The sequence below is a fragment of the Mixophyes fleayi genome, chromosome 1 (assembly GCF_038048845.1).
Source record: "Mixophyes fleayi isolate aMixFle1 chromosome 1, aMixFle1.hap1, whole genome shotgun sequence".
Taxonomy (NCBI): Eukaryota; Metazoa; Chordata; class Amphibia; order Anura; family Limnodynastidae; genus Mixophyes; species Mixophyes fleayi.
Window position 1 is genome coordinate 152,555,577 of NC_134402.1, and position 13,267 is coordinate 152,568,843.

The 13,267-nt window shown below is 38.8% G+C and overlaps 1 protein-coding gene across 2 annotated transcripts in view; it reads right to left on the minus strand.

Annotated features, from left to right (window-relative positions):
- CCSER1 (coiled-coil serine rich protein 1) overlaps positions 1–13,267 on the minus strand; it is a 794,335-nt gene that overhangs the window by 554,182 nt on the left and 226,886 nt on the right. For both annotated transcript variants that reach the window (XM_075201724.1, XM_075201734.1), the window contains exon 4: positions 1,003–1,093. In XM_075201724.1, coding sequence (XP_075057825.1) covers positions 1,003–1,093 — 91 coding nt within the window. The remainder of the gene's footprint in view (positions 1–1,002; positions 1,094–13,267) is intronic.

A 13,267-nucleotide genomic window follows, 5' to 3' on the forward strand; every position in this document is an offset into this window, starting at 1 on the left:
TTTGTTCTAAAAGTCAAACTCAGTGTGAAACATGTATTCAGGATTTGTACTTTTAAACTTTATTTTTTGTCTTAGTTGTTTGCTAGCTGTTATTCCTCTTATTGCACTGAAATAGAACACACACACACGTTCTATGAACTCATGCTTTGTTGCCCGCCCGCCCGCAGAAAGAACCGAGTCATGACAGATAGCCTTGCAGTAAAAACATCCTTGGTGTAAAACAATGCAAATGTAGTGTGAATTGTGCCCAAAGCAATGGCTTGCACATTTCTAAATAGCATAAATCTACTCTGACTGTAGTCTGACAAAGCAGCAACCTCCCTATAATGATGTTTTAGCTTCAAATAAGCTTAAAATATGTTAGTGTTATGTGTTTCTGACCATATCCTCCGGTCAAAATGCTTTCATAATGAATATCACATATTCTGGCTCCTACTGTACTGGTGTAGAGTACAATAGATAAGCTTCAGCCCTGCATACATGTATAAGGAGCTTAAATTTATATATTTTTTCTAATAACCACATGAAGTGGGTAGAGGAGGGGGAGATGTACACATACAACAGGTCAGTCTTCCAGAAAGTAATATCCAAAGAACAACTGGACCAACACACCATTCAACACTGTTATTCTTTCTTTTTAAAGGGGGGGGGGGAATGTCAACTCGTAGGGCTAACTAACAGGACTCCGCAAATAAAATAATGATAGTGGTCTTGTGCTTATTATGAGATTGTCACTTTATATAACAAGTTGCTACAGAGATACAAGTATTTAAATATTATTCTATATTATTCCAATGTGCAGCGTGTTAACATTTTTATACGAATTGCTTTTTAGCTCCTTTAGCTTCAACTATCATGAAGGATGTGCTCATTATAGTAGTACATTTTATTCATCGCTAGCAAACTTTTAAATCAATCCACTGGCAAACTATATAGCATATTTCATATTAAGTGGTGTAGCATATACAGTGGCTTAGAAATTCAGTTTACTATCCTGCTTACCTCGCCGAAGCTGCTGCTCTTCTGTAAACTCAAGATCAAGCATGAGATCATCTTCATCCAATTCACAGGACCCCAAATTGTTTAACACGTCCTGGTGAGAGAGACAAGAAGATGTTAAAACATCCACAGAAGCTTTGGCTGGCCTCACACATTATAGGAATAGTCAGATTTTGCATTAACGCTGTCACTAGGGCTCCATAAATGTGATAACAGAAATCTCTTACTGGACACAGATGCAATATGTTATTTTATATAAGCAAGAATAAGAACAGCATAACAAATGACACAATATGTATTTGGGGACCATGTACGGTAATAAGGTTTTATTTAAAACATCTGGCATTGTAGCAGATGAGTCTATGTAAAAATGTAATTCCCCATCGTTGACTATTGTGAAAACTCTGAAAACTTTGTCTGTGATGTGTCGAAGGCAAACTGTGTCTTACAAATTCAGTTAGTTGTATTCCACATTGACAATCAGCCTACTACTATACATTGCAGTTTTATCATTAAGTGTGGTAATTTAATCAAAAAAATGTATATTCGTGGTAGCTAAAGCAAGTGAAAGAAATCAAAATAGTCACAAAACATACATTATAGTAAACACATTGGGCTAGATTTACTAAGCTGCGGGTTTGAAAAAGTGGGGATGTTGCCTATAGCAACCAATCAGATTCTAGCTTTCATTTATTTAGTACTTTCTACAAAATGACAGCTAGAAACTGATTGGTTGCTATAGGCAACATCCCCACTTTTTCTAACCCGCAGCTTAGTAAATCTAGCCCATTGAGTTGATGCAAATCTTAAGAAAAAGCTACAGTTTAGGCCATGATAAATAGTTAATATCTCAACCACTCCTACCATGAGACCTCAAAGATTCTTTTGCTAGTTTTTAAATACAAATGGAATCACTTTAGACACTATCGGGTGCCTCTCACAGAAAGTTCTGATCACCTACTTCTAACGGTCTTGTATTCACATAGATTTGTTGGTGACTGAAAGAAGCTAATGTAATAAAATGTTTGTTAAAAGGCTTGGACATGAAATTTTTGTTTAATGCAAAAGTGTATATGCCAAGGAACCTCTACCTAAAATTATTAGAAATTCCCATGCTATTAAAGGGCCATAAATTCATGTCCTGAGCCACACGATCTGCCTATTTGCAGAAGGTGTAACACTGTTTGTAACTAGCCCATGTTCTTTGTTGTCTACTCTAAACACTGAATTAGAAAATTTTTATAGAGCCTCATTAAATACGTAAAAACCAAAGCTCTCATTATACATATACTTGAGGCTAGAACTAAAACTCTACGGGGGGTATTCAATTGTTGCTCCGGACCGCAAAAAAACGAGCGCGTTAAAACTATTACTGTTTATACGGTAAACTTGCGCGTAAAAAACGTTAATACGGTAGTTTACTCGCTGAATTTCATCTCGCAGCTCAGGGAGCTGCGAGATGAAATTCAGCGAGTAATTACCGTATAAACGGTAATCGTTTTAACGCGCTCGTTCTTCCGGTGGCCGGAGCAACAATTGAATACCCCCCTACAAATCAAATTTCACGTGTGTGTGTGTGTGTGTGTGTGTGTGTGTGTGTGTGTGTGTGTGTGTGTGTTAGGGAATTTAGACTGTAAGCTCCAAATGGAGCAGGCACTGATGTGAGTGACAAATATTCTCTGCACAGAGCTGCAGAATTGGTGGAGCTATATAAAAATAAATGATGATGATTGTCATGTGCAAGCTAATTTCTAGGCATTTACAACTGCAGATATGTGTTTTGTGAATTAATTCCTAGTAATAGCTTGATATGATTCAGAGGAGCTGTGCACAGCCAGAGGTTAAAACCTTATCACTGAAACTAAATTAGTGTGTCTTTTTGATTATGTTAAACTCCTCTGTTCTCCCCATATGGTGCTTGTAGCTAAGAGCCCAGACCCATGATTACAGATGTGTTCATCTAGATGTCAGACCATGTCTGCCATCTCTTTACATGTGTACAACAATCTCCATCAAAGTCTGAAACAAGACAAACAGTCATAAGAATGGCCCCCTTTCCATCTAAAGACCCTCTTAGCTTGAGGATTGTGATCTCCGATATCAGCCTTAACTTTTAAGATATTGTACATATCACCCTCAAACTGGTGTATTGTCTCTTTAGAGCCTACCAACCCTATTTTCCACATAATGGCCCACCTAATAGATGAAAAATAAATCTAAATGCATAATTTTACCTGGCATACTCGCTAAGCAGGGATGGGCCAGGACCTTCCATCATTGGCCACGGATCCTTACAATCCGTTCCCTCTCCATCTATGTGCATGGGACGTGCACCATGTGACAGGTGCACAGAGAAGCAAGACCACCGGTCCAGATGGACCACAGTAAGTGTGAACGGGTGGGGTGCGGTGGGGGGGGAGCAAGTTCATTTATTGTGTGAGGGGTGAGGGGGGAGTATATTAATATAATGTGTGTGTGAGGGGGGGGAAGTGTGTTAATATAATGTGTGAGGGAAGTGGGGTCTTAATATAATGTGGGAGGTAGACTATTAATTTAATGGTGGAATGCAGGCGGGGCTTATTATTTAATGGGTGCAATTTTACTTGTGGTGTGATGGTTGGGCAATTTAATTTAATAGGGGGGCCTATTAATTTAATGTGAGGTGACGGGACCCTTAACTTAATGTTGGGGTGACTTGGGGCTATTAATTGAATATGGGGCTGAGATTGGAGAAGACTATTGATTACAGGTGAATATGAATTATTTAATGCCGGGGATGGTTGTAGGAAAGGGGTACGTTTCTCCGTCGGCAATAAAGCAGACAAAAGTTAGAGTGACCTAAATAATACGATAACTGTAAACTTGACAATGATTTGCGAGAATTGTGAGGTGTTTTGCTCAAAGATACCTCTTAAAAGAGCTATTACATACACACACACACACACACACACACACACACACACACACACACACACACATTTAAAGGTAGTGAATCTGCTACACATACAGACATAACAACATGTGCTGCATATATAGAGCCAAACGCAGCTTACACTTATGCCATAAATTCAAACAGGCGCTTTAAATATAGGTCCAATCTTCCAATCTTAGAGGGTGAAGCAAATGGGGAGGACAATCTCGGAGAGTGCGTAGACAACACTGATCCAACCAATCAGCAGTAGTTTTGACTGGGCCAATGGGTAAGAAGTTTCCGCTCATGTGTAGTTCATTTCTCACCTGGTTAGTCATGAGGACAGTTCTCTCTTATTGCAAACAGGAAATCTTTCAACACAGTGTTACTACAAACTAATGGTTGACATTAGAGTGTAGCCTTGGATAAAGTGGGGTGTCTAAAGTGGGATTTGAATACAGGTTACAGTATTCTGTAATTTCCCAATAACTGCAAATCCCTACGTGCTTTGGTTCATAGCCAACTAGACATCACTGTTACAGAAAGGCAGCCTCTGGTTTGTGCCCAGTCCTTTCAACAAAAGAATATGGTTGCTAAGTTAATGTTTTCTCCCATTCCTTGTGCAAAGAACAAAGAATTAATGAAAAACACATTTAGGTGAAGCTAATCAGCAACCTAAATAAGCAATGTCCCAAGAAGTTAGGATTTTTTTGAGAGAGCAAGGGTTATCTTCATTAAAAATGTAGTATATGCAGCATCGGACTGGCCCACCGGGATACCGGGTAAATCCCCGGTAGGCCCCGCTGCCATATGACCACACCCCCTTTTTTATGTAGGCTGAGCCCATCTTGCTCACCTTGGGGCCCACTGTCCTCCCTGGCGTTGACGCTGCTGCCATTTCTGGCTGCAGTGACAGCCAGGCATCTGTCAAATGCGATCGCAGCCCTGCAATAATGCAAGCCGCACCCTCCCACTGTCAGATGATTGTGTGACGTCACACTGATGTTCCCGCTGCCGCTGTAAGAAGAAGGAGCAGAGAGGCTGCAGCAATCAACATATGGGTAAGTAGATTTTAACCACTTGTTAATATTTTTGTGCTATCACTGTGTGTGCGTGTGTGTGTGTGTGTGAATTGAGAGCACTATTGCATGGCATATGTGAATTGGGGGCACTATTGCGTGACATAATGTGAATTGGGGCACTAGTAGGTGGCATATGTGAATTTGGGGTAGTACTGCGTGGCATAATGTGAACTGAGAGAATTATTGCATGGCATATGTGAATTGGGGGCACTACTGTTTGACATAATGTGATTTGGGGCACTAGTAAGTGGCATATGTGAATTTGGGGTACTACTGCATGTCATAATGTGAATTGGGGGCACTACTGCGAGGCATAATGGGAATTGGAGGCATTACTGTGTGGCATAATGTGAATTGGGGGCATTACTATGTGGCGTAAAGTGAACTGGGGACAATATTGTGTGGCATAATGTGAATTGGGGCACTACTGCATGGAATTATGTGAATTGGGGGCACTACTGCGTGGCATATGTGAATTTTGGGTACTACTGCATGGCATAATGTGAATAGTGGGCACTACTATGTGGCATAATGTGAATTGGGGACATTACTCTGTGACATAATGTGAATTGGGGACATAAATCTGTGGCATAATGTGAATTGGGGGTACTACTGCGAGGCATAATGTGAATTGGAGGCATTACTGTGTGGCATAATGTGAATTGGGGACACTACTATGTGGCATAATGTGAATTGGGGACAAAAATCTGTGGCGTAATGTGAATTGGGGGCAATATTGTGTGGCATAATGTGAATTGGGGCACTACTGCATGGAATTATGTGAATTGGGGGCACTACTGCGTGGCATATGTGAATTTTGGGTACTACTGCATGGCATAATGTGAATAGGGGGCACTACTATGTGGCATAATGTGAATTGGGGACATAAATGTGTGGCATAATGTGAATTGGGCGTAATATTGTGTGGCATAATACGAATTGGGGGCACTACTGTTTGGCATAATGTGAATTGGAGGCATTGCTGTGTGGCATAATGTGAATTGGAGGCATTACTGTGTGGCATAATGTGAATTGGAGGCATTACTGTGTGGCATAATGTGAATTGTGAGCACTACTGTGTAGCATAATGTGAATGGTTATATGTTGGTTGCATTACCATTGATATAATGTTTTGTAGCATGATAAAATAAGAAGTATTTAATCGTGATATATATATATATATATATATATATATATATATATATATATATATATATATATATATATATATATATATATATTATAATGGAATGGAAGGTGTGTTTTTAGCTAGCCTGTGACGCATTGCCACACCTCCTGTCAGTGTGACCTGATTCAACAAAATTAAAAGGTTGGTAGGTATGGGAATGGCATTGAATAGTAGTCACTAGCATGGATTGTGTTTGTAAAGACAGCACTAGAATGCCCTTGTATAATGTATAGAGTTTACTAGAATATTGTTTTTATCGTATATATAGGTCCCTAGAGTGCGATCTGTATTGTATAGAGATCACTAGAATAGTGTCAGATGGGGTTGTGTTGTATTTGATTATAGCTATTTGATAAAACGTGTTTCATAGATTTCATTGGCTATATATCCCACCTTAGACAAACCATGCCTGCACAGTGGTAGAAGAGTCTGGGACATTTGCTTGTGTTTGCACCCCAGACAAAAGTTGCCAGCCCTCCCCTGTATACAAAGCACAGAGATATTATACCTTATGTATCAAGTGTTCCCCATACCTCTTAGATTGTAAGCTAATTGGGATAGGTTTATCTTTCCCTTCTGTTCCATGTCATTGTATGTAATTCATTTTTGTCATGATCTCCTCATTGTACATCGCTGCGTAATATGTCAGTGCTTTATAAATAAAATATATTAATAATAACTGCCAAAAAGGCTACTCTGTAATCAAGTTTTATTGCTTAGCCCTTGAACTAATCTTAACATTGTACTGTCAACTTGAAATCTACCTGTGCTCTGCTCACCCCACCTATTAATCACCTCCTCCTACTTTGGTTCTGTATCCCTGTTACATCCTAAATAAAAAATCATATGAGAAAAATAAATAAATAAAAGTACTTTCTGTATTGAACATATTTCTATCTATATGTATGTAGTGCTGCTCTAAAAGAAATGAACAAAAAAAAGGACGATGACCTGATACATTTACAGTAAATACAATAAATATCTGACAGAATGACTGCTGAAACACCATTTTGTTGTTTTATTCTTTCATGTGCGTATTACTTTAAATGCTTTAGTAAACTAGGCAGAGTCGAGGCAATGCCAAGATATCTTGCCAGGGCGTTGTCTCAGGGCTTACTACGCAGGCACAGAGAAATGTATTCTTTTTATCTCTATTGTACCAGTCAAAAGCTTGAATTCATTTATATAACAAGTGATTTCACAATGCTTATATAATCAAGGCTTTTTAGAAACTTCTACACATATTTTCTTAGGGAGGTGTCTTTGGGCCAATTGCACATGGTCAAGCGTTTTATCAGTATAAAACCAATAGAATGTCTGAACATCATGTTTATACCTTATATGAAAACTGATTTTAGGGTCCTAGTCTATAAAAGTTAGTTAATTGTGACATAACATTGTCTCAGTTTGGATTACTCGAGGGATGCCAAGCACCTGTGTTGCTTCCAGTGAGTATTTCCTAGCTTTCGAGTTTACGTGTCATACTGAATCGGAGAAAGGCAGGCAATTAAACATATTTCTACTGGGACAATCTATTTTCAGCAGCTAAGTAACACTTGTTATTTATTTTTTGTATTATATTTACTCTATTATATTAATTCTTTACATTAAATAAAATATATACCTGTTAGACAACCTGAGTGTCACATGTTATTAATCCTTTGTACCCCATTGTTTTCCCATTGGAAACAATACCCAAGGTGTTTTATCAGTTTAGAACACAGCAGTAATCACAAGACATCATAATAACATTATCAATATCACTAACTAATCTATAATGTTGTAAGTATTGATTTAGATATTTATTGCACACCAAAAGACATCGGGATGAGTCATAAAAAAAACAAGTGCATAGCTCAGGCAAAAATATCTCATCTCTAATTCTCTCTTACTTGTCTTTTCTTAGAATCATTTTAGACCCATAATAACATTCCGCACTGAGATTGTGGTCATCTGCTAACATATGATAAATACAGCTATGAACACAACTGCCCAGCTCTGGCAGTTTTACAATCATTTTATAGATTACAAAGAAACCAAGTCACATTCTTTAATTATTATAAATATATGTTATTAATAAAACAGTAGCATTTTCGTTGCCAGCTAAAAAGATATCTAGTTATTAAGTCATTTATTTTCTATATACTTCAAATTATATCAGGCATCTGTTTTATTACTTAATGAACTTTCATATCTTCCCTGTGGAATAATATTCTGCTGCTGAAGTTGAAATTAGCAATATTGACATGGGCAAGTTTTTGCTCTATTTTAGAAACATATTTTTAAGTATATGCAAGTTCAATTTATCTGCACTGAAAACTACAAATTAGTATAGTTATTTAGCATACAACAACGCTTATCATTATACTTCCCCACACTCATCCTTCTGCATCCCACTGATGCCTTCAACACAGTTGATGACTTTCTTCTCCTGCACACCTTTCACTCAATTGGCCTTTGCAACACAGTTCATTCCTGATTCACTTCCTACATCATCATCATCATTATTATTTGTTTATAAAGCACCAGCAAATTCTGTAGCGCATTACAATTGAGAACAAACACAGAAATAAAGCAATACTGGGTAATACAGACAGACAGACAGGTAAGTTGCCCTGCTCGTAAGCTTAAAATGTATGGTACAATGGGAGTTTGATAAATGAGGTTGAGTGCTACATATTGCATGCAAGTTAACCCGTGCATGATACTCATGCATTCTAGTCAAATCAAGCTACTTAAGGTGTTAAAAAGGTTCTTGTCATGCATTTAGGCCATAGCCCAGGCCTCCTCAGGGGAAGAGCGTTACTTCTTGACGTAAGCGCCCTTTTTTAACGTGGTTTTGTCCACATGTCACCACCTCATCATTCTTCTCCATCACCTCATCCTTCATCTTTATCGCCACATCTATCCAGATGTCTATCCAGACACAGGGATCTCTCTCAGCGGTCCTGAGTATCACACTCCTCTCACTCTGTCACCCCCGGCAACCACCAACCACTCTCAACTGTCACTTCTCCTTCAAGAAATATATATATATTTTTTTTAAATCTTTATAAACACTTTTAACAATTAACAAATTAAATTAACAAATTAAAAACATCTTAGTATACCAAATTTCAGCCCTTTCTGAATTTTTTTTTCCACACACACTAAGAATTTAGTAGGTCAATGTATAACTCTGCCCAGCAGGTGGCACTGCAGCTTGGTTTTATTTTTTCCACACACACACACAGACAGACTAACACGCCACTAGGCATTTATATTATAGATTGGTCCAAGCAGAATGCAAAGGTAAAAAGTGGTTAGTGGGCTATATGATCTAATCACACAGCAACATTGGTCAGGGCATCAGAGGGTTGTTGTCTTCTGTGAATTGTGAAAGGGTGGTAATAGGGAAACCTAGTGAGGGTACGAGGGTGGTTGAGAAATATTATAAGCTTGCCTGAAGAGGTAGGTTTTCACAGAATGTTTGAAGGTTTGAAGACCAGAGGAAAGTCTTTTTGTGCAAGAGAGGGAATTCCACATAGTGGGTACAGCTGAAAAAGGTCTTGTAACCGGGAATGGGAGCATGTAATGATAGTGGATATGGGATGAATCATACATGTATAACAGCTTCATCAGTGTCTCTACCTCTGGAATATCCTACTCTCCATCCCCACTGTTCTCTGCCCTCTGCGTTTTTAACTGTAACTGTATATCTAACTCGTTCACTTGGCCACCAGCACCACCTCTATGCTGATGAAACGCAAATCTGAATCTCCTCCCCGACCTCTCTTCTTTTGTAATCTGCCTTCTGCTATACCAACCTTGCTACCTATACCTGAACATGTTCAAAACAGAACTGTTATCATTTAAAATCACTGTCAACAATATAAGAAATTTCTCAGTCTCCCAAGCCCACTGCCTTGGGATCACACTTGATTCTGCCATTTGCTTTATTCTTCACATCCAGTTTCTATACTACTTCTGTTGTTCTATAGTTCAGAAATATTTGCAGATATACCCTTTACTTACTCAAGATTCAACCAAAACTTATAACCATTCACTCATCATCTCCCATCTAGACTACTGCAATTTCTTTCTATCTAGCATTCAGTGGTTTCCCCTTGCAACTGCAGGTACCTATGTAAAATCCAGGCAGCTAGAGAAAGCTTTATGCATATCTTGTATATATAAAGCGCTCTTTCAGCTTAAACTTTATATATAGACACGATAGTCTTCACCTGATCATGGACATTGTTAAATAGACATTGTTGAACCGCTAAAGATGGCAAAATACATTTGCTAAAAGAATCATGGGGACCTGCACAAAGTGACAGGGCAACCTATTATTTGGGCATCATACACAGCTTGAGAACCACAGTCCATATTCTTGCTTTTATTGTGCTTACTAGGTGTCTTATATTTTATGTACTTTTTTAGTAATTTATTGTTTACAATGTGTTTTCCTTATAACACTGAATTTAATTATAACAGTGGGTTTTTTCACTTCCAAAGAGCATCAGTATGATAACCAAGGAAAATATAGCACAACATTTTCCCCCTGACTAAATAAATGGTATTTGTTTATTAGAAAGAGTGAGCTGAAAAGTCTTCGATGTGAGTATTTGAACATTTGTGCTGGGGATAAACAAACATAGGCAAATGTATTTTAATGACTACAGCCAGACACCACGATTGCTCGGAGAATCTCAGCAGTAACTTCAATGACATTACTGTTCTGGCGTACTTCTCGCTGCCTTTGGTTCATTCTGCTCTCCATTGCTTATGGTATTTTACGTTTTATCTGCACAGTCAAAACACTGCACCTTCATATTCCACCAGGATTTTCTTTGCAACACACAGAATACAAATGTATGTAAATACAGAGCTAGAACTGTTATTCACTCTGGAGGCCATATTATGGATTTTGTGAAACTAAAATGATTCATATATAGAGATGCTCAGTCTCAGTTCCCCGAGAACCGAACCCAGCCGAACTTAGCAGATCCGAGTACTGAGCTGAGCCAGTTTGGTACTTTCACACGCCCTCGGAAATGAAAACGAGGCAAAATGTCATCATTACGTTGTTGGATCTCACGAGTTTTGGATTCTATAAGTACCGCCCTCCACGGCAATCCGGCGCCATTGCACAGAGATACATAGAAGGGGTAGCACGGATCTTGGCAGTCTCTAGTGCAGTTGTGCAGCGTCATAGCTAGAAAAGAAAGAGGAGGGGTAGCAGTGTTCTTCAAAGTCTCCAGTGACATTCCACTGAGTTATAGCTCACACAGAAACAGGAGAGTTCCATTGCTAATTGTTATTGCTGAAATAGAAATAATAGGGCTGGCAGTCTTGTTCTAAATCTGCAGTCACATTATACTGTGTTATATAGCTAACACACAAACAGGAGGTGTGGCAGTGTCCTTGTCACTCTCCAGTCTCAGTCATGATTATACTAATCCCTCTACCTTATGTGCTAAAGCCTATGTTCAAGTGCATAGTGGTTTTAAGTCAGGGAAACAAAAATGTAAATAAAAAACTTGTACCTTGTTAAAGAAAAAAATCACCTCTTTAATAAAGGTGAAAATTTCCTATAGAAAAACATAAAATTGCCAACAGGCCATTCTACCCAAAATATTACCAAGCATACCAGCATCAGCTAGCTCCCTTCTCTCAGCTAGATCTCAGCACCTGCAATCTACATTGTCACCATAGTCACCCTCATCAGTATGTACATCGTCCTCAAACAATACTAATTCATCCCCGCTGGAATCCCACATCACAGAAGTCTGTGTACTTTGATGTAATTGCCGGTAATGGCCTTCCTCATGGAATTTGTAGTTAATTTTACGGCAGAGCTGTCACGATTTCTGGGCAATTCTTTTAGACCAGACCAAATGTCAAAATATTATGCTGACTCATCTGCATCACCACTGGGTGTCTTGGGAAAGCTAAGATTTTTCCTAGCAGCAATTTCCAGAGAAACTGAAGGAGGAGATGTCATTGTACCACTTCAGCTGTCAGCTTGCTGACTAGGAGCTCATTGCATAATGAGGAAATGAAACAAAGCAATTCCGCTAATTATGTTGGACTTGTAGATTGCTTTGTGTCATTTCCTCTTTCAATTTCTCTAGCTGCTTTTCAAAAATTCTAATTATGGGAATCCCTTGACTCAAGCTAACAGTGCCTGCACTCTCTTCACAGGTGACTAATTCGAGTGGTTTCAGCACCTTGCACAACACGAAAGTATTCTCCACTGCGCTGGACTAAAGTACATTCCCCCTATATTCTATTCTTCTTGCAGCTGCATTCTCCTACATGCTGTTGCAGAATGCCAAAAATGACCCTAAATATTTTGGGACACAGACAGCATCTTCTGCATGTCACTGTCATTTTTTAAAAAGGTCTGTACCACCAAGTTGACTGTGTGAGCAAAAGAGAGAATGTGATGGAATTCCCCCCGCTGTAATGCTCCAACAATATTGGTGTCGTTATCAGAAATCACATATCCTCAGGAGAGTCCAAGAAGGATAAGCCATGTTGCAATGACATCCCTTAGTTTTTCAAACAGGTTGTCAGCGGTATTACCTCTGACCTGCGCCTTGTCTCGTCTCTAAAAACTACCTCTCACTTGCTCCCCACTTATGGAATTCCCTACCATGCTCAAACAGACTTTCCCACAGCCTTCAAATCTTTAGATGCTCTTTGAAAACCCATTTCTTTTTAGAGGTGACATTATCCTCAATAACACTATTCACACTAATGCACCTTCACAAATATCCCAATCTCCACTCTGATCCATACTCGCTCCTCTTGTTTCAGCTGTGACCTCTTCCCTTTAGAATGTAAGCTCTCTAATGAGCAGGGTCCTCCATACCCTTTGTTTTCATGTCTCCATTCATTTTGTCTGCCTTGTCTGTTATTGTTTTACTTATGACCTATTTTATGTATATCCTTGTCTTCCCTACTGTACGGCACTGTGGAGCCTTACAAATCTACGATAATAATAATAATAATATTAATATGCCTCTTAGAGAAGAAGATGATACACAGAGTAGCCTGGCTCTGAAAGATCTGACGTTATTTTATTAGATGCCGCTGCTG